The sequence below is a fragment of the Loxodonta africana genome, chromosome 9, assembly GCF_030014295.1.
Source record: "Loxodonta africana isolate mLoxAfr1 chromosome 9, mLoxAfr1.hap2, whole genome shotgun sequence".
NCBI lineage: Eukaryota > Metazoa > Chordata > Mammalia > Proboscidea > Elephantidae > Loxodonta > Loxodonta africana.
This window is the reverse complement of record NC_087350.1, coordinates 83419953-83441191: the sequence shown is the minus strand read 5'-3', so window position 1 is coordinate 83441191 and position 21239 is coordinate 83419953. Positions and strand designations below refer to the sequence as shown.

Sequence of the window (21239 nt, the reverse complement as noted above, 5' to 3'; positions counted from 1 at the left end):
AGACTTTTGCTGGGAATTTTTGTGTCTATACTCATAAGGAATATTGGTCTGTAATTTTCTTTTTTAGTCATGTCTTTGCCTTGTTTTGGTATCAGGGTTATGCTGGCTTCACAGAATGAATTTGGAAGTATTCCTCCCTTTGCTATGTTCTGAAATAGTTTGAATAGTATTGGTGTGAGCCCTTCTTTGAATGTTTGGTAAAAGTATTAAGTGAAGCCGTCTGGGCTTTTGTTATCAGTCTGTTCAGATATTCTACTTTAGTTTGTGTTAGTTTAAGTAGGTAGTGTGTTTCTAGAAACTTGTCCATTTCCTCTAGGTTTTCAAATTTGTTGAAGTACAATTTTTCTTAGTATTCTGTTATGATCCTTTTTATTTCAGTTGGTTCTCTTGTAACGTCACTCATCTCATTTCTTATTTGGGTTATTTGAAACTTCTCTTGCTTTTCTTTTGTCAATTTGGCCAGTGGTTTATCAATTTTATTGATCTTTTCAAAGAACCAACTTCTAGTCTCATTGATTCTTTTTATCGTTTTTCAGTTCTCTGTTTCATTTATTTCTGCTCTAATCTTTGTTATTTCCTTTCTTCTGGTGACTTTAGGCTTCTTTTGCTGCTCTTTTTCTATTTGTTCAAGTTGTATGTTTAATGTTTTGATTTTGGCCCTTTCTTCTTTTTTGATATGTGCATTTATTGCTGTAAATTGACCTTTGAGCAGCTTTTGCTCTGTCCCCCAAAGGTTTGGTATGTTGTGCTTTCATTCTCGTTGATTCTAAGAATCTTTTTCTTTCCTCCTTCATTTCTTCTATTACCAAGGGGTTTTTAAGCAAGCCCGTCAAAAGATAAAATACTTAGGAATAAATCTAATCAGGGATGTAAAAGACTTATACAAAGAAAACTACAAAACACTAGTGCAAGAAATCAAGAGACCTACATAAATGGGAAAACATAGTGTACAGTTTCCATGTATTTGATTTTTCCCTTGCTTTCCGTATTATTGATTTCTAATTTTACAGTGTTGTGATAGAAGACGCTTTGTAATATTTTGATGTTTCAGATTCTGTTAAGACTTGCTTTGTGGCCTAACATGTGGTCTATTCTGGAGAATGATCCATGTACACTGGAGAAGAATGTGTACTTTACTGCTGTTGGGTGGAGTGTTTTGTATATGTCTATAAGGTCGAGTTGGCTGATTGTGGTATTTAGATCTTTTGTATCTTTGTTGAGTTTCTTTCTAGTTGTTCTGTCCTTCACCAAAAGTATTTTTTTTAAAGTCTCCTACTATTATTGTGGAAAGTAGGACATTTCTTAAAATTTAAATTGGTCTAACTTTTCAAAGTAAATCTGAGAATAAAAGGAGTTGCTGAAATAAATATACATATAAGATCAATGACAAAAAAGTATTTTATATATATGAAAAATTTTGAAGAAATCACAGGGATATACGGGGTATTTTTGCTAAGAGAATTTTGTACTCAACTTTTAGGGGGAGATAATTCAGTAACTAACATGAACTCAGAAGCAGGTATTAGGATTTTTAAAAACTTGAAGAAAATACAAAAATCTACTGTTGCTGCTTATGTAAGTGGCAAGATTATTCAATATTTCTTTTAAAAGTTTTTGATCACTATAAAAAGGTAAAAAAAAAAAACTAGTGAACTTAAATCCATATTTCTTACCAATCAAAAAAAGTGGGAAGGGGGGATGGCCCAAGTCTAAGACAGTCAAGTTAATTTCAGTTTCTCAAATTCATACAATAACTCAAATACTTCAGTTATCAAAGAGGATATAATTATAGTGGGCCCACAATAAGATGTCAATAATAGACCAAAGCTGAGCAGTGGTTGTCCTCTTTAGAAGAGCATATTCTCTTATATGCCATGGTCCCCGGGGTTCTTGGTTCCTTTACAGCCAACCAACTTTACTCATTGACATTAATTGGTTAGCCCTGTGGGTATTTGAGTTTAAGACCCAACACCTGGTGCAATACGCTCATTTTATGTGGTACCTGAGGCTCTGAACAATTAAGTGACTTGCCCAAGTGACACTGGTAGACCAATCCTCAGTGGCTTTTTCAAACATCTTACTGCATTTCACTCTGTACTTACTAAATTATATATGATATAAATGAATATAATGTTCCTGAAAGTGAGGGACTACATAGGAAGTTAGGGCATCTGTGGTTCAGTGGTAGAATTCTTGCCTTCCATGCAGGAGACCCAGGTTCAATTCCCAGACAATGCACCTCATGCACAGCCACAACCCATCTGTCAGTGGAGGCCTGCATTGTTGCTATGTTTCAACCACTGATAATGATAATTTTTGGAGAGGTCATTAACAAAGTCACTGGCTTAAAGGACTTTTTTTAAGGTGAAAAAATCCTAAACTAACCATTTGAAACTGACCCAACACAGCCCAACATTTTCAATAAAATGTTTCTGTACCCCATGTTAGGCATAAGGTCCCTAATTAAGAATACAAGAAATTCAGTATTATCAGTGGAATATTAAAAAGTGAATAATATAGTATACAAACAATTTTCCCCACAAAGGAATTAGTTATTTCAAACTCCAGGGATTAGTCTATCTATAGACTACTGATCTCAACAGAAGCCAAGTGATACTACACAACTGTTTAAAACAACAGCTGCAAAGAAATGAGACTATATGATACTTAATGGCATTCTTAAAGCTAAGTGTGGATTTTGGGATACTGATTATGTGAGCTATACTCAAAAGTAGTTTTTGAGAGAGAGTTTCTTTTTGTATCTGGAAAAAATAGTTTTAAGTTTGCTTAAGGTTAAGTAGTTAATGTTTTGCAATCATTGCAATTCCCTTCAAGAACCTCACAATGAGGTTATTAAATTTTTTATTTGGCTACAATGAGATACCATCTCACATCAACAAGGCGGACATTAATACAAAAAAATACAAAATAAATGTTGGAGTGGTTGTGGAGAGATTGGAAGGTAAGTGGTGTCTGGGGTCTTAAAAGCTAGCAAGCAGCCATCTAAGATGCATCAATTGGTCTCAACCCACCTGGGGCAAAGGAGAATGAAGAACACCAAAGACACAAGGAAAGTATGAGCCCAAGAGAAAGAAAAGGCCACATAAACCAGAGACTCCAACAGCCTGAGACTGGAAGAACCGGATGGTGCCCGTCTACCACCAATGACTGCCTTGACAGGGAGCACAACAGAGAACCCCTGATGGAGCAGGAGAAAAGTAGGATACAGATCTCAAATTCTAGTAAAAAGACCAGACTTAATGGTCTGGTTGAGACTGGTGGGACCCCAAAGGTCAGGGGCCCCGGACTCTCCATTGGCCCAAAACTAAAACCATTCCCAGAGCCAACTCTTCAGAGAAAGATTAGACTGTACTATAAGACGTGAAATGATACTGGTGAGGCGTGTGCTTCTTAGCTCAAGAGGACACATGAGACTATGTGGGCAGCTCCTGTCTGGAGGCAAGATGAGAAGGCAGGGGGGACAGGGGCTGGTTGAATGGACACGGGAAACACAGGGTGGAGAGGAGGAATGTGCTGTCATATTGTAGGGAGAGCAACTAGGGTCATATAACAATGTGTGTATAAGTTTGTGTAAGAGAAACTGACTTTTATTGTAAACTCTCACTTAAAACACAATAAAATAAATAAATAAATTTTAAGTTTGGTAAAAAGCATGACAGCAATCACCTAAAAACAAACATAACAAAATTGTTGAACCTAGTTATCTTAAAACAATCGCAAATATTACTCTCTCTAAATATAAAGGTTTAATTTTGAAAGAATCCCCAGGAACAAGTGGTAACCAGTGCCGGATTTAAATGCACTGCTTTATTTTTTAAATCTAGGTCTAATCCAACTGTAGGAAGCTGTTATTTGCAGATTTTTGCCATTTTGCCTTTATGAAATACTTTCAAACAAAACATCTCATGTGTTTAATTGGAAAAAAAACAATTACAATCAGTTTTTATAAATTACCAAGATGATACAGATTCTTCCAATGAGGGTTACATCCCTTTGGGAACTGTTGCCAGAATGGCACCAGGGAGTATTCCAAAGGAATCACATGGAGAAAGCAAAGAAGAATTAAAATAACAATTCAATTTACCACTATCTAAATCATTAGTATGTATTTAATTGTGCTACCTAAATAATCTTCCAAGATTTTTTGTGATGGCAATTATCATCACCTCCCTTTTGACAAATGAAAAAAAACAATGCATAGGTAACTTAATTTATTCAAAGCAACTATATGAATTTGTTTTAGAAAGTGATAGTATATACTTCCATATGTTGGGTCCATGATTCTACACCAATTTTAACCAATCACATCTCAGCATAAACAGGTAGCTAACTTAAAAGACTTTAAGGCAGCTAGTGTTAACAGTCCATGTAAAGGATACTTCTACATCTTTTTTTTTTTTTTTTTACTCTTATACAAATATATACACACATATATAGACGTTTTGCTGTACAAAAATAGGATCACACTATGGACATTACTCTGTAACCTGCTCTTTTCCCTTAAAATATAACACAGCTATCTTTCCAAGCAAAGCACAAGGTTCTAACTTATTCTGATGACTGTCCACAACATGGACATGCCATAGTTAATTCAAGTACTCCCCCATTAAATGGATATTCTATTTGTCTCCTATTTTTTACTCATATTAACAATTTACTGTTACAAGGAATGTCTTTGCATATATACTTACGTGAACTAGTATATGTAGAAAAGATTCCTAAAAGTGACTGTTGGCTCATAGATTATGTGCATTTAATGTCATAATGAACACTGCCAGGTCAAAAAAAAAAAAACTTTAATATACATAGTATTGCTCCTCATTATTGGAAAAATCTCAACTAGTCTTTTGAGCCTGGATATTGTGCAACACGATTAGGTGGAGTACTTCCAGAATCGCAGTGTAACTTTAGTTCACCTCACAGTAAAACAGACAATCTCATGGATATGTCTTGTAGCAAAAACATGGAAGGATCACTACCAAAATGTCCCTGTGATCGAACATCTGAGCTACTTGTCAATAACAAAATTCACTACCTGCCCACAAAATCTGCCCTACCACCTTTCTCTTCCATGAGGGGTGACAATCACATCAATCCAGTCACTCAGAGCTAAAGTGGGAAGCATCTTAAACTCCGTCCTCTCCCTTAATCCCAAATCTAATCAACAGGTCCTACCAATTTAATCTCCTAAATATGTCAAATCTCTCTTATCTTCATTCCTACTGCCACTTCTCTAATGCTTCAGTCCCAGTATCTCTCACTTAGAGCATCACATGTCTCTTAACTGCTCTTCCTCCTTCTGGTTTTGCCCCTTTCAGACCATCCTCCATACTGCAGAACCAGATCATTCTTTCAAAAGCACAGTTATGACCATGCTGCTTTCTTATTTAAAACACTTCTACGGCATTCTATCACCTATCTATATAACAAAGTTCAAGCTCCTTAGCATGCCTTACAAGGCTTTCTAAAATCTAGCCCCTGACTCTCTCTCCAGTTTAACTAACTTCTTAGACTAATTTATTCCTCTGTGCATTAATTCATGCTGTACTTAACTGGCTCCCTCCCACTCTCATCAAACCTTTTATTTATCTACCTCTTACTCACTGATTAAAACACAATGTAGGTCTTTTCTGATTTCCCCATGTGTGGTCAGCTGTCCCTTCTATGATCGCTATCAACACAGCTACCTAACCACTGTCATCGAGTTGACTACAACTTATAATGACCCTATAGGACAGAGCAGAACTGCCCCATAGGGTTTCCAAGACTGTAAATCTTTACAGGAGCAGATTGCCACATCTTTCTCCCACTGAGCGGCTGGTGGGTTCAAACCACCGACCTTTTAGTTAGCAGTCAAGCTAACTGCACCACGAGGGCTTCTCAATGCAGGTAAATTCTATAATAATTATCTATTTATATGTCTATCTGGAACCCCTGGTGGTGTAGTGGTTAAGAGCTACGGCTGCTAACCAAAAGGTCGGCAGTTCAATTCCACCAGGCGCTCTTTGGAAACCCTATGGAGACAGTTCCACTCTGTCCTGTAAGGTCACTATGAGTCAGAATCAACTTGATGGCAATGGGTTAATGGGTTCTATCTTTCCTGCTAGGATATGAACTCCTTGTGGTCACATTTTATATCACTCTTTTTATCCCCAGTATCTAACACAGTATCTAGAAACAGTAAACACTCAATAATTTCTTAATGATTAAATGAATAAATATTCCTACACTACATTCAAAACTCTACAAAAGATGTAATATCATTTACAGTTATGAGCAATAGAAACTTTTGTATTACGATAATTTCATTGTTCAGGAAAATTCTGGCAGAGTTGGTAGTGCCCTGAGTCACTGCTCCTGGCCAACAAAATGAAACGAAGTTGTATTATTCAAATGAATTGCTATGGATGCAGCTAGGGTGACAGTTCCAAAAAGAATCTTTCATTCAGCCATTCAAAAAATATTTTTTGAGGTGCAGACTCACTGAGCCAGCATGGGAAACTGGATTAATAGATCAATCATAGAACACCAGATCTGGAAGGGATCTGAGATGAACTCAAACCCTAACTTTACAAACAACAAAACCGTAGCCTAGAGAAACAGTGCTGTTTCTCCTAAACTGGAGGATGAGAGAGTCATGCCCTAGTTTGCCCAAGGGCATATTATGAATAGCTAAAGACTTTCATTAGCAACATAAAACCAAAAGTTTTTAATGAAACACTACCTGGGCGGCACATTAACATAAACCAAACAAAAGCTGCTACCTTTAAGTCGATTCTGACTCATGGTGACCCCATGTGCTACAGGGTAGAAATGCTCCATTGGATTTTTTGACAGTAGTCATTATGGAAGCAGATGGCCAGGGCTTTCTTCCAAGGCACTTCTGGGTGGGTTCAAACCACCATCCTTTAGATTAGCAGCCGAGTGCAAACCATTTGCACCACCCAGGGACTTAGCACATTAATATACTATACTAACATTGATATAAGGCCCCGATACGATGCTTTGCACAGGGTTCGTTAGGTGCCATCACATCGGTTCCGACTCATAGTGACCCTACATACAATCAGACAAAACACTGCATGTTCCTGTGCCATCCTCAATTGATGCTATCTTTGAGCCCATTGTTGCGGTCTCTATGTCAATCCATCTCGTTGAGGGCCTTCTTTCTCTTTTTGCTGACCCTCTACCAGCCATGATGTCCTTCTCCAGGGACTGGTCCCTCCTGACAACATGTCCAAAGTATGTGAGATGAAGTCTCATCATCCTCGCTTCTAAGGAGCATTCTGGCTGCTCAATAATTGAAAGCTACTACTTCCAGCTGGAAAAAATCTGCATAGTGTTTGGAAGGCTGAGAGTATGAAGTCTACCTAACATCAAGTTCTTGACTAAATTGATAGTAGAGACACAGGAATTCTAATCTAGTTCAAGTCTTTGATTTTACAGATGGAAAAAGTGAGGTCTAAAGAGGCTAATGACTTGCAAGGCCACCCAGAGTGAAAGAATTCAAGGCAGAGCCAAGACCAAAATCCAGTTTCCATTATACGTCACAGATCTGCAGTTTAGTTACAAGTTTGTGTTCAAACTTTTTTAAGAGTGTAATAAGAACATAGCTGCTATACACGACTTTTTCAATTCTTTTATTAAAGTTACCATTGAACTATGAATTTGATACATGGCAGAATCATCAACGCTGCAGACTGGGAATGTATACAGTCCGTGAGTTAATAATGAAACAACAGTCTTGGTAATGCAATTTATCACAGACACCTGATGAATGAATAGGAGGATACCTTAGCAGCTGTTACATGCGCCGAAGTAGACGACAAGCAGCACGCAAATACGAAGTAAAAATGCTTTAAAACATTCTCCAGAGCACACTTAAAATGTGACAATAGGTGCAGGGCACTAAGAAACTAAAAGGAGATACACGCTCTTGGCACGCATAAACAACGGAATGCTTTGTTTTAAGCTAAGACATTAATCAAGCATTGGGAGGGTTGTTGCAACCAATCCAAAAAAATTTTCACCTTCACAAAGCGTGGAAAGGCCAACCGTGAACTCTGCAGTCTTCAGGCCTTTCTGCATATAAGATTAGGGTGTTCTTCCCCAATTCCCACAAAAATAATCTCTGAATGGGAGGCATGAGGGGGCAGGGCATGGGGGGAATCCAATCTATTGGTGGTCAATTAAATTCAACTCAAAAAATATTTCCTGAAAACCTACGATGTGTAAGGCAGAGGAAAAGGGAGGAGAACGGATTTCAGGGACGTACATGAATAACCCAAAGCCGAACAGAAGTGCTCAGGTCTACAGGTTTAAAGGCAAGAGGACCTGCGGACTCAGGAAAGGCTTAATGGGGAAGTGGTGTTCCAGATTATCGCAGAAGAAAAGGCGGAGATACGGAGATGAGAGGTAGGACAGTGGGTGAGATTTTGGAGAATCGAGAGAGGCTAACTCCCGGTTCCTCTACAACCTTCCGTCTCATTCCGCGCTCGGCGGGCGTCAAGCTCATCCTCTCCCGTGGGGCACGCCCTACGGCTCCCGACCAGGCCTGCCCCGCCTCGTCCCGGGTCCCGGTTATCCCCGCCCTTTCTCACCTTGGGGACTTCCAAACTCCTCCTCGGTCAGCCCTGGCTGAAGACAAGAGAAGACGCAGAGAGAAGACAGCCCAAAGGCAGCCAACCTGAGCGTCCAGTCAACCCACGAGCCTGTAGCAGCGGCCAGGATCCCCATGGCAACGCCGCCAAGCGCCGGTTCGAACGCCCGCGCCGACTCCCGCGCTCCCGCAGCCCACCCCTGTCCACCAACCAGCATCCAGGGAACACGCTGACGCTTCCGGCCTTCTTCTCTAGAAGACCAATCGGAGATCGGAGGAAACAGTGGGCGTAACTCTCAGTTTCCGTCCTTCAACCAATAGTTCCGCTTGACTGAAGATCTCGCGACGTTCTACACGTGACGTTCTAGGCGAGGGAAAAGTGCCTTTAAGGCGGGCCGAGGAGCCTTCTGCCCAACTCTATTCGTCACTCGAAGCTCAACCCGGCTTGCCTGATTGGCCATTAAACTGTCAGTCTCTGCTGAAGGCCGGCTTCCTGCCTCCGGCTGGTTGGGGTGAGTTGCCTTGGACAGGGTCCGCTCGGGATTATGCAGTTCACTGTGGGGAAACTGAGGCTCAGTGGGAGTCTGCAGCTGCCTAATCTGCGGTCGCTGCAGGGTCAAAGCTGGACGTTCCCTCCACCTAGGTGGCAATGATGAGGTCGGGGAAGGCCAGGCTCCAGCCGCTCGCAGGGCCTCAGTTTTCCTATTCCAGGGAGGGGGGAAGGCACAGTGGCCCTGTGAACGTTGCTCGCCCCTACGCAAGCGGTGATGGGGTGGGTAGTCGGCGAGGTCTGGATTTAGAGCCCAGCTGCCCGGCCGCCATCTCTTTCCCTCCTTGGCCTCAGTTACGCTTTCTTGTTCCTCTTTAACCCCCCCTTCTTTTCATATTTTACGAACTGCTGGTGAACATACTGTTCATCAGACCATGTAATAGTCTTTGTGTATAAGGTTCACAAGATAAATTCCTTTTTAATATAGGAACTAGAAAAAAATTAGGAAAAAATGGAAAGAGGTTTTATATATCGTAATTGAATGGATAATCATGTGGAAATTATAGCAGAAATAAAAAATTTTAAAAAAAGAAAAGCCACACAACAATTTCACCACGTAAAACCTAGCTTCTGTGTTTTTTGTTCTCGTCTGGCTTAAAAAATATGTATTTGCTATGCTATTTCTTAAAAGCAAAAGAAGAAAGTGTGAAACTGCTTAAAATAAACTGAATGCCATCAAATTGCCGAATGTAAAACCCTCATATGGAGTAGAGGTTTAGAGTATGGTGTTGGAGTCAGACAAATTTGCATTTGAGTCACTATCTGGCCACTACTAGCTGTGGAACCTTGGACAGGTCACTGAACATTTCTGAGCCATGTTGTTAGGTGCCCTACAGTCGGTTCCGACTCCTAGTGACCCTGTGTACAACAGAATGAGCACTGCCCAGTCCTGCACCATCCTCACTGTCATTATAGTTTAGCCCATTGTTGCAGCCACTGTGTCGATCCATCTTATTGAGGATCTGCCTCTTCTTTGCTCACCCTTTACCAAGCATGATGTCCTTCTCCAAGGACTGATCCCTCCTGATAACATGTCCAGAGTATGTGAGAGGTGGTCTTGCCATCCTTGCTTCTAAGGAGCATTCTGGTTGTACTTTTTCCAAGACAGATTTCTTCGTTCTGTTGGCAGTCTGTAGTATATTCAGTATTCTGAATCCAACACCACAATTCAAAGGTGTGAATTCTTCTGTCTTCCTTATTCATCATCCAGCTTTCGCATTTATGTGAGGCGATTGAAAATACCATGGCTTGGGTCAGGCATACCTTAGTCTTCAAGGTGACATCTTTACTTTTCAATGCTTTAAAGATTTCTTTTGCTGCAGATATGCCCAGTGCTATGCATCTTTTGATTTCTTGACTGCTCCTTCCGTGGGTGTTGATTGTGAAATCAAGTAAAATAAAATCCTTGACAACTTCAGTCTTTTCTCCATTTATCATGGTATATTCAATATTCTTCGCCAGCACCACAATTCAAAGGCGTCAACTCTTCTTTGGTCTTCCTTATTCATTGTCCAGCTTTCACATGCATATGATGCGACTGAAAATACCATGGCTTGGGTCAGGCGCACCTTAGTCTTCAGGGTGACATCTTTGTTCTTCAACACTTTGAAGAGGTCCTTTGCAGCAGATTTGCCCAATGCAATGCGTCTTTTGATTTCTTGACTGCTGCTTCCACGGCTGTTGATTGTGGATCCAAGTAAAATGAAATCCTTGACAACTTCAATCTTTTTCTCATTAATCATGATGTTGCTCATCGGTCCAGTCGTGAGGATTTTCGTTTTCTTTATGTTGAGGTGCAGTCCATACTGAAGGCTGTGGTCTTTGATCTTCATTAGTAAGTGCTTCAGGTCCTCTTTACTTTTCAGCAAGCAGGTTGTGTCATCTGCATAATGCAGGTTGTTAAGGAGTCTTCCTCCAATCCTGATGCCCCGTTCTTCTTCATAGAGTCCAGCTTCTCGTATTATTTGTTCAGCATACAGATTAAATAGGTATGGTGAAAGAACACAACCCTGATGCATACCTTTCCTGACTTTAAACCAATAATAGGAAGAAGCAAATATACTGGCCAAGGGACTACATATACTTATTGTAATTAAGTACTCAATTCAGTTCAAAACGTGTCAGTTAAGGTAAAAATGGAGCAATGAGTTATCTAACTCTCACTAACTAATAATTAAGGAAATAAACCAGTTCTTCAAGAGAGATTTTTTTTCTAGTACGTATGTTGAAAGGAATTTATCTTGTGGGACCTTATACATGAGGAATATTACATGTGTGTTCACCAGCAGTTCAGAAAATTTGAAAAGCCACGTGATAAAAAGTAAGAGCATACTGTTAAAACAGAGAAGCTTTCTGATGATCTTTTTATGATACAGGGATAAGGATTTTAGGGATAAGGGTGTGATAATAACCCAAAATATGTATATTTATTCAGCATCTCTGATATGTCAGACCCTATATATTCATTACTTACTTTAACCCCTACAATAACCATGAAAAGTAAATGTTATCCTCATTTTACAAATGAGGAAAATGAGGCTTACAGAAGTTAAGTACCTTGATCTAAGTAACAAAAACCAAAACTAAACCCATTGCCATCGAGTCGATTCTTGCTCATAGAGACTGTATAGGACAGAATAGAACTGCCCCATAGGATATCCAAGGAGCAGCTGGTGGATTCGAACTGCTGACCTTTTGGTTAGCAGCGGTGCTCTTAACCACTGCACCACCAGGGCTGCACCTTGTGGGTAGTCTATATCATTTAAAATTCAACTTGTCCCAAACAGAAGTCATTAGCTTACAGTCTACCCTCTCCACCACCTTCTTGTCTTTTATGCAGTCACTCAAACCAAAACCATGGGAGTCTTTATCCACTTTCTCTCTTTTCCTCCCTCAGACAATGAAACATCAATTATTGTTGATTTTATCTTTGAAATATCTTTCAAATTCATCCACCGCTCTCCTTCACTGCCTCTGCCTTAATTTAACTGCATATCAACAGTCATTTGGGCTGTTGGCAACAGGCTCCTAACTGATCTCTTGGCGCCAGTCTTTCCTTCTTCTAATTCTCGTTCTCCTCCTTGCTGCCAGAACGTCATTGTATAATGTCAATCTGACCATATTAAAGCCTTGCCTGAAACCAGTCAAGGATTCCTCATTTTCTATAGAATGTAAACTAAGCTGTTTGCTAGTGGAATGTTACCTTGTGCTTGAGGGTGTTTGCCCACACTCCTTCCTTTGCGTACAGTGACTCTTGCCTTCACCTTCATTCTGCCTGGTAAACTCCCAGCCATTCATCAGAATCCTTATGGAGTACCCCTTTGACCTAAGGATAATCACTCCTATTTTGCCACCTTTCCATCTTACACGTACACCTGTGATACACAGATGTTGTTGTTGTTAGGTGCTGTTGAGTCAATTTCTACTCATAGTGACCCTAAGTACAACAGAACAAAATGCTGCCTGGTCCTGCGCCATCCTCACCAGCATTGCTACGCTTGAGCCCAAACACCCTATAAACACACTGTAAATTGTTTAAATGTCTTCTGCTCCCACTAGGCTGCGAACCCCTAGAAAGCAGGGACTCTGTGGTATTCAACTTCATATCTGCCCTTCAATCCTGTTACACTGCCTGTTGCATGGGACACACTGAACAGATGTTAGATTAATAAAATAATCCCTTCAAGCTCTAATATTAGAATTCCCTATTTGCTTTCCAGAATTGCACAGCAGATGGCACTAACAGGCCGTTTAACAGATCTCCCTCACTGAGGATGATTTCTGTCCCAACCTTGTCTGGCTTTGGCTTCATCCTAGAAGCCAGTATTCATTTCATTATAGGTGAAATCTTCTGTTCATTCCCTCAGCCAAACAGCAAAGATAGCAAGATGAGTCAGCAGCTTGGTCTCTGTGAGAAGAAGAGAGTGGCAGATGTCCAGGGAAAGGTGCAGTTGAGGGAACATTTACTTTGTCTCAATTTATTTATGGTTGTTGGGAGCTTTTTTCCTTTTTCTCTTCTTGTTGTTGTTCTTATTGTCATTGCTGTTACAAGAGAGTCTTATCCATGGATGAGTGGCCGCATTTCTGTCACCTCCTTCTAGAGGGATGAAAGGAGTTAGAGAATTGAAGAAAAGATCATTATGCTGTGGGAGGTGAGGGAATGCTGAGCGATTAGAGAATTGCTTGTGGACAGGAAGAGTTGGCCTTCCTCTTCACAGTGGAGTGGCCTGGGCAAAGTTCCGGGACATTAGGGTCCTAAATTAGATGCTTGTGTCCTTGTTCAAGGCTAACATCAAGGGTGTTCCCAACACCTGGGGCTTGGCCATCTCCAGGCTAATGGAGGTGGCTTTGAACATGTGGTTTTGGCTTCCTACTTCCCAGAAAACAACAGAGGAGGCATAGAACCCCTTAATAGATAGCAAAGTTTAAGTGCTCCAGGCTACACTTTATCCCACTAGGTTCTTCTGTGGGCACCAGGACCTTCACCTCTGTGCCTTCCACCCCTCGACTCACACACACGTACCTCTAACCAAAACAAAAGAAAACTAAAACTGGTTCTGTGGACAGGGAACCAGCCAGACATTTTGAAAACTTCCATTTGAATTTAGATCAAAAGACTGGGGATTTTGGAAGTGGAAGTAATTCTATAAATCATTTGTGAGTCCTTTCTCAGGGCCACATATGCTCTAAGCTGTACTCTTTCATGGTGAACAGAGCTGTATAAGGGAAAAAATACAGACTTTGGAGTTTGATGTACTTGGATTCAAATCCTGACTTAGTTATTTACGGACCAGCTCTGCCCTTGGGTGAGTGTTTTAACCTTTTTGAGTCTCAGTCTTCTCATCATAAATGAGATAATAATGCTTCTCTTGTTAAAAAAAATTTTTTTTTTTTTTTTGAAGGGTGGTCCTGAGCATTAGCAATGGTATATGTAAAGAACCTGGCACCAGGTAGCTGTCACAGCATCCAAAACCAAATGCATTGCCATGGAGTTGATTCCAACTCATACTGACCCTATAGGACAGAGTAGAAATGCCCCATTGGGTTTTCAAGGCTGTAATCTTTATGGAAGAAGACTGATTCTTCCCTCTCCCATGCAGCAGCTTGTAGGTTTGAACCACCAGCCTTTCAGGTAGAAGCCAAGCACTTAACTACTATGCCACCGGGGCTCCTGTCACAGCATAGACATTTAATAATTGATAACATTGTGGCATGAAATACTGTTCTTGATAAAGGGATTTTAGACTATGGGGAACAAGTGAGGAGGGAGTGGGGAGCTCTTTCTATATCTAAAGGTGTATTTATGAGGGTTTTGGGGGTTGAACTGTGCCCACAATAGCATTCTGATTAATTTGATAAAAACATTGGAACACAACACATCCATATAGCCATTTATCTGTGAATTCTTTTTTGGCACCTAGTTCCTGAACCTTCTATGTTGTGAGAGAATTGCGTATAGAGACAAAGCCCAGAGCAGTTTTCCTTAGCTTCTGGAACCTTCTGATGACATTGAGGGTTTTTTGTTCAGGTTTTTTTCTAACCACCTCAGGCACTTTGCCACTTTTCTGAAGTGTGAATTGCCTGCTGTCAGCCTGGAGTTCTCACCTCTGCAATCCTGGCTGCAGGCATATTTGCATATTGGATGCTGTGTTCCTTAACCCCCTGAGGTTTGAATCCATTTGGAGTCCGTGTGTGAAAGCTGGCTACTTTCAAAGCCCAGAACAGTTTCAGCTCAGTGATCTCCAGAAAAACAGAAAACCCCCAACAATAGCTCCATTGATTTTTATGTAAATGTCACTCTTCAGGAAAACACTGGGCTTTTTCTCAGGGTCCCAGGACATACCCTGAGCATTTGTTTTAGTGGGAAAGTAGGGAGAGAATTCTGTTGAGTCAATGAACATCTGTCGAGAGCTTCTGTGCCAGGCCCCAAGGAAACAAATTCAGCCTGTCTCTTCCCTGTACCTAGAGGTACAGACAGAAATTGGCTGCCCTAGGTATACGTGCTTTGTACTGTGGTGGCTGTGTACTGTGTTGACTTAGCTAGGATGGAACCTGCATTTCCCAGAATTCCTGCCTGTCTGGTTCAAGATTAGGGTTAACCACAAGAGAATTTTGTGTAAGATTTGGAAAGCCGAAGTGAAGTAGCAGCCAGTTTTTACTCTGTGAAGGACAGAGCAGGACACCAGGCACAGTGGCATTGCATGAACATTGACATTGATCTGGCTCACCTTGTTGGCAAAGGACAGAACCCCAGGCCTACAGCTTCCCCAGCTCCTGCTGAATATCCTCCTTCAGCTGCTTTTGAGTCCTGGGCCAGGTGTGCGTTCAGCTCTATGGCAAAGAGCTCCAGCTTCTGCAGGTCACTTACATCATTGTGCTTGGAGATGGTGAGAGGAAGTCACAGGTTTTAGTTTGTCCTCATGAGTCCCAGTTGTTCTTGTAGGTTCCAATTTGTTCTCACAGGTTCTAGTTTGTCCTTTCTCTCCTCGACTTTATATCCAGCTTTTCTTCCCAGCTGCCAGCCTAGCTGACCTGTAAAGACTTCAGGCCGAACACCAGAAATTCTAAATAGACAACAGCTGGCCTGAGCCAAACAATTGAAAGGTCGGTGAAGAATTCTACCTTTGTGGAACTGTCCTCTCCATGGGTCCAGAGCAAGGTAGAAAGTAAACATATGGTCCCAGCTCTCCTGGTTCCATTGAGATGAACAGTTGGCCAGTCTGATTCTTAGACGTAGGCACCCGTGTACATTGGCATCCATTGAGATACGTTTTTGCTAAAGTGCTCCTTTTCAATATCCTAAACACCGCCATAGGGAAACATTGGCCAGCTCCTCTCTCCCCAGTGGCTCCACAAGGCCACCCTGACCTGTCTTTCTTGGCCCCCCATGTAGGCATCTTTGCTTTCCCATGCAGTGGTGTGGAGGAATGCTCTGCCTTAGGCAGAGAACATTGTGCCCTCTAGTTTTGGATTCCTAAGCTTATCTAGAGGTTCCAACATTCATTCCACGGCACTCTACCCAAGGCGGTAGCAAGATACTCTCTACAACTTTTGCCACTTTCTGAACATTTTTATAGGAAGGTAGCATGAAGATCGGGTACTTCTTTCTGCCTGAACTGTGAACCAGTAATTTGAAATCTTGGTTCACCATCTGCAGTGACACAGTGCTGCCTTCTGGCTTCCAGAATGGAGAAGGTTCTCAGCATAAATAGGGAGTAAAAGGAAATAGAAGACAGTATTTAATAAGAGCCTGCCACCACTTTACGTATATGTATATTTAACTTGAACAGGGTTGCATTGTACATGCTATTCTGAATAGTGCTTTTTTCGCTTAATATGTCTGAAAATCTTAAAAGCAGCACATTTAGCTCTATATCATTTTTTAAATGGCTTCATAATATTCCATCATATAGATATATTTCACCATTCCCCTATTAATGGATATTTGTTTTTTGCCCTTTTTTCTCTTTGATATCACAAATAAGGTTGTAGTGATCATTCTTGTGTGTACATCTTAAACATGTATTTCTGTATGTGGAAGTGCCTAGAAATGGACTTGTGGGGTCTGAGGGAATTGTATTTTACATTTTGGTTATGTGCCAAACTGTTATTATCAAACTGCCCTAAAGGGATATGCTAGTTTACTTTTCTGCCAGCAGTATATGAGAGCACAGACCACTTTGAAAACCCTTTTTGAGATTATTTCTATCCTTAAAAACTCTTGTTTCCAGGTTGAGAAATTTGGAAAGGTCGCAGTACTAGATGTGTTTGATATTTTTTGATGAGGAATGGCTCCTTCCTTTCCTAGTGAAGAAGGTGCTATTCCCTAGAGTAACATTACCCTCTGTTGGCCAGTTCTGAGAATTGCCCTGGAGCAGGTTTCAGTTTGGGCCTGATTTTTATGAATCTGACAGAAGAAAGTTTATCCTGATTGAGTGCCAACATGGGGCCTGTGGAAAGCAGCGGCTCCTACTCCAGGAGCCATCTCTGCATCAGCTCTGCTATCCTTGAGCACTGACCAGTTCCTTCTTTGGCTCTGGTCTCCTGTTTCAGTGAGTTTGCTTCTGAAGATCTCCAATTTCTTAACACATACCAGCCCTGTGTTTTAGCAGGGAGACCTGGAGGAGGTGGGATGGAGGCCACATTTTTACTGACAGTAGAGCCTAGGGTCCTACAATTACACACAAAGTTCCCCCATTGGTCCTTGGCATGCTGCCTTTTTCTGTGGGTGATGAGGTCACTGTTAGCTAGTCTGTGCTACTCCCCAGCTCCAGAGTGCTGCCCCCCAGTATGGATCTTCTTGTTCTGTGTAACATCCCAATGTCCCACATTTTCTTTTTTTAAGTCCTTAGATACACCATGGCCCTGAGAGCGTGTGGCTTGATCATCTTCCGAAGGCACCTCATTCCCAAAATAGACAACAGTTCAATTGAGTTTCTACTGCTACAGGCATCAGACGGCATTCATCACTGGACTCCTCCCAAAGGTGCAAGGCCAGGGGGTTGGCTCTTGGGGAAATGCCATGCTTTGCCCAAAAATCCCCCCTGCCAGGCCACCCACAAGGCTTGCTTCCCAGAGACTGTACTGCAAGAGGGGGTGGGGTGGGCAGGAGCTCTTGATCCTTTCTAGATACAAGGTCTCCATGCCAGGCCAGGGTGAAGCTAAAAATAGTATCCTATGACTGACTCCCAGGCCAAAAGCAGCACCTGGCTATTTTGAGAGTAATATTCACCAGAGCACCAGCCTCTGTGGTGAATGGTTGAATAGGAGAAAAGACACTGAGCTGGACATCAGGGACATTGGGGTCAAGTCCTGATGCACCTCTCTGGGCTTGAGTTTTTCATCTGTCAGTCAAAGGGTTGAACTAGAAAATCCTAAATTTCCTTCTAGCCCTAACCATCTGTGACTTCATTTGATTAAGTTCCTTTGACTCTTAGTTACATGTCCTTATTCACTAGGTTTTTATGTTGAATTCAACACACAGAGAATGTGATTTCTGGAGAATTTCTCAGTATACTTATGTTTTGAGTGAGGAGCACAGAGAAGGTGGGTTCCTTTACCATGGATTCATCTGCAAATTCTGGCAGGAAGGGAGGAGAGAAGGAATGAAAGGACCCCTTTCAGACCAAGAGGCCGTGAGGACTGTGGAGACCTTGGGGTTACAGCTTGACCAGCCAACCATGCCCTGGGTCCATCACTCAGCACCCAGCATGGAGGTGGCCAGGCCTCAATAGGGCAGAACAATGAAGACTAGTGACCTGAGCTCTTAGGTCAGGCCAAGGTCTGTTTGTAAGTTGACTGGTTTTCATCAGCCATCATTTCTAATCCCAGCTCTGAGAGTAAGAAAGCTGTGGTTGGATGATCCTGAAAGAGAAGTCAGGCTGTGTAGGGAGAAATGGAAAAAAGGAAGCTGTCTTTGGCTGAGGCCATTGGGATGGTGCCAATAGTCATTGACAGACTGTGGCTCTGGCACCTGATAGGATGAGGAACCCAGAGTGATTAGCTTCCAGGCAGAAGGGAATGCGGACTTTAAAAGGGAATAGGGTAGGGGTAAGGATGGACAAGAATCCAGGATTGGAGGAAAACAAGGAAATGGGACTAGGAAATAAACACCTTTTGCATATTTGAATTACATGGTGGGGGGGAACAAGGTGGAAAAAAGGGACAGAAGTGTCACAAATACTATGAATAGGAATATTCACACTTGTCTCCTGATCACCTAAATCACACTACGTGCTGCTTCTCACTAAAGGATGTCAAAGGACCTCTCCTAATCCTTTCCTGCTTGGGCCTGGGGAGAAATTACCCTGTTAACATTGATGAGGAGAATATTGAATAGATGCTGCCGGGAGGGTGTACTCAGAGACTCCCACACATCCCTGCAGGGAGGTAGGGCATCGTGGGTCAGTGTCACCTCTGTCACCACGAGCATTCCTCCCACCTTCCTCCCCCCAATGTATTGCCTACCTGTCTTTGTGTACATGGCTATACAAGGTGCTATACAGAGAAAATTTCCCAGAAACCATGAGCTAGAATGGGTTTTTAAGTGTTAAGCTCCTGGGTGTTTTGTATGGGAGCTGTGCAAAAGCAGCTGACACAGCACTGCTATGAGGACCTCTGGGAAGGAAGAGGACTAGGGTGTAGCCTCATCTCCACATCAAGAAGGGAACAACTTAGCATTTCTGCTTCCCATGAGCATTACTAGGGTCATGTATAGGCAGAGGCTGCAGATGAGCTGGGATGCAGCCCTTCCTGAGGAAACTACACGTGTAGGGGAATATGGCCTAACCTGGCCAGATCCCTCCCAGTCTTTCTTAGCTCCCCTGGACAAGCTGAGAATTTGTGGAGAGGGCCTAGAGACAAAGCGGAAGGCTGCTCCCAGTCTGCAAAGCTTCGGTTTCTCTTATAACAGTTTCTTGGCAGCTCTTTGCCTGGGTTCGGATCTTGCCAATAAATTTTGTTAGAACTGGCTCTCAGCTTGTCCTTAGTCTAAGTTCCCATCAGGACTTTCCCTATGAAACTGAAATCTGCCCATGCTCAGAAAGATGAAAACAATATGGAAAAGCCTTAATAGCTACTTGGAAACAGCTGCTAGTGCAGCAGTGTAGGGTTTTGAGCCTGTGTGCTGGTTCCAGGACTTCTGGGTCCAACTGCAGACAGTGTTAAGACTTCATTGTGGATTGTAGGCAAAGTACTCCCTCTTCAGCTTGCTCCCCACCTGCCAAGAAGGGACTGCTCCCCCTTTGGAAAATTATTTTGACGTCTCCAAGGGAAAAGTGGTCCCTGAGAACATTGGATGAAGAGAGTTCCAAAGAATGAGAAAGCTGAAATCTGGGGGAGACCACCTCTCTCGCCGTCAAAGAACAGTATTTTAAACCAGTCTTGCCAAACACATGGTCTGTTTCACTCTCTGCAGAGAAGATTGGGTGGGGAAGAGGGATTGCCCAGATACCACAGAGCCAGACAGACCTGCCTTGCACCCCCTTCCCAGGCATTTTAGGATATGGCCAATCTCCAGACGTAGAAAAGTCACTTAAGACCCCATCTTTAAATCATCTGACCTGGAAAATACAGCTTTTGGAGCTGTTGAAGATTTTCTCCTTCTCTTCTTCTTCCCTAACCAGGCCACGTGGATCCAGGAGAAAATGACTTGGAAACAGCCCTGAGGGAGACTCAGGAGGAAGCGGGCATAGAAGCAGGCCAGCTGACCATCATTGAGGGGTTCAGAAAGGACCTTAATTATGTGGCCAGGGGGAAGCCTAAAACAGTCATCTACTGGCTGGCGGAGGTAAAGGACTATAATGTGGAGATCCGCCTCTCCCACGAGCACCAAGCCTACCGCTGGCTGAGTCTGGAAGAGGCCTGCCAATTGGCTCAGTTCGAGGAGATGAAGGCAGCACTCAAAGAAGGACACCAATTCCTCTGCTCCACAGCAGCCTAAGCTGTCAGAGCAATCATTTGGCTTTCTCCAGATGGGCCTCGATAGGATCTTTGAGAGCCTTCTGAGATGAACCCACCCTCCAGCTCTGGGGAATATTGTTCTGGTCTTTGGCTCATTACAGCAAAGGATAGATATGTTAATGAAATCAGCTCAGGACTTTCAGATGAGAGCAAGCAAAAATCTCAGGTGGGTAGAAAAGAAAACAAAGGAGGAGTTAAAAAAAGAATGTCAGGCCCAGTAAATGCATCCTTGTACTTTATAAATACACCTCAAGTAGCTTATCTGTCCTTTTCACTTATTGTGTTTATTTCTTGGACTTTTGCCCTTCCTGGAGAGAAGAAAGCTAAAGTGAATCAGAGCTTAAACTTTAGCCAGAGGGACTTCTGTGTCCATACACTATGTCCCAGAGAAGCTAAGAGCTAAGGAGTCAAAACAGTAGAGACCCAACACTACCAGTGTGGCTTTTCCTACCCCTGGAATCCTAAGCACTCTGAACCCATCCCTCCCGTGTCTTTGAGACTTTGTGATCTGCAGTCACACAGGATTTCCAAATGAGTGGGGCTGGAGGGCAGGAATCAGGTCTGTTCTACTCCTTGATGTATCTCTCCCCAGCACCAGGCACATGCAGA

At 42.3% G+C, this 21239-nt stretch overlaps 2 protein-coding genes across 4 annotated transcripts in view; one reads left to right on the top strand and one right to left on the bottom strand.

Moving 5' to 3' along the window:
* KIF24 (kinesin family member 24) overlaps positions 1-8905 on the bottom strand; it is an 85128-nt gene extending 76223 nt beyond the window's left edge. For all 3 annotated transcript variants that reach the window (XM_023545183.2, XM_003407626.4, XM_023545184.2), the window contains exon 1: positions 8622-8905. The gene's annotated coding sequence lies outside the window, so the exon portion shown is untranslated. The remainder of the gene's footprint in view (positions 1-8621) is intronic.
* Positions 8906-9021: 116 nt separating this feature from the next.
* Positions 9022-20897, top strand: NUDT2 (nudix hydrolase 2). Its single transcript, XM_003407308.3, has 3 exons — positions 9022-9132; positions 17515-17655; positions 20294-20897. The coding sequence occupies exons 2-3, from the start codon at positions 17529-17531 to the stop codon at positions 20608-20610; spliced, it is 444 nt and encodes a 147-aa protein (XP_003407356.1). The 5' UTR covers positions 9022-9132; positions 17515-17528; the 3' UTR covers positions 20611-20897.
* The last annotated feature ends 342 nt before the right edge of the window (positions 20898-21239 follow it).

Bases quoted from the DNA above. Each gene is read 5' to 3' on its own strand.
- NUDT2 (XM_003407308.3), top strand. From the start codon at position 17,529: ATGGCCCTGAGAGCGTGTGGCTTGATCATCTTCCGAAGGCACCTCATT. The intron at 17,656-20,293 runs GTGCAAGGCCAG...TTCCCTAACCAG, and splicing joins TCACTGGACTCCTCCCAAAG to GCCACGTGGATCCAGGAGAA.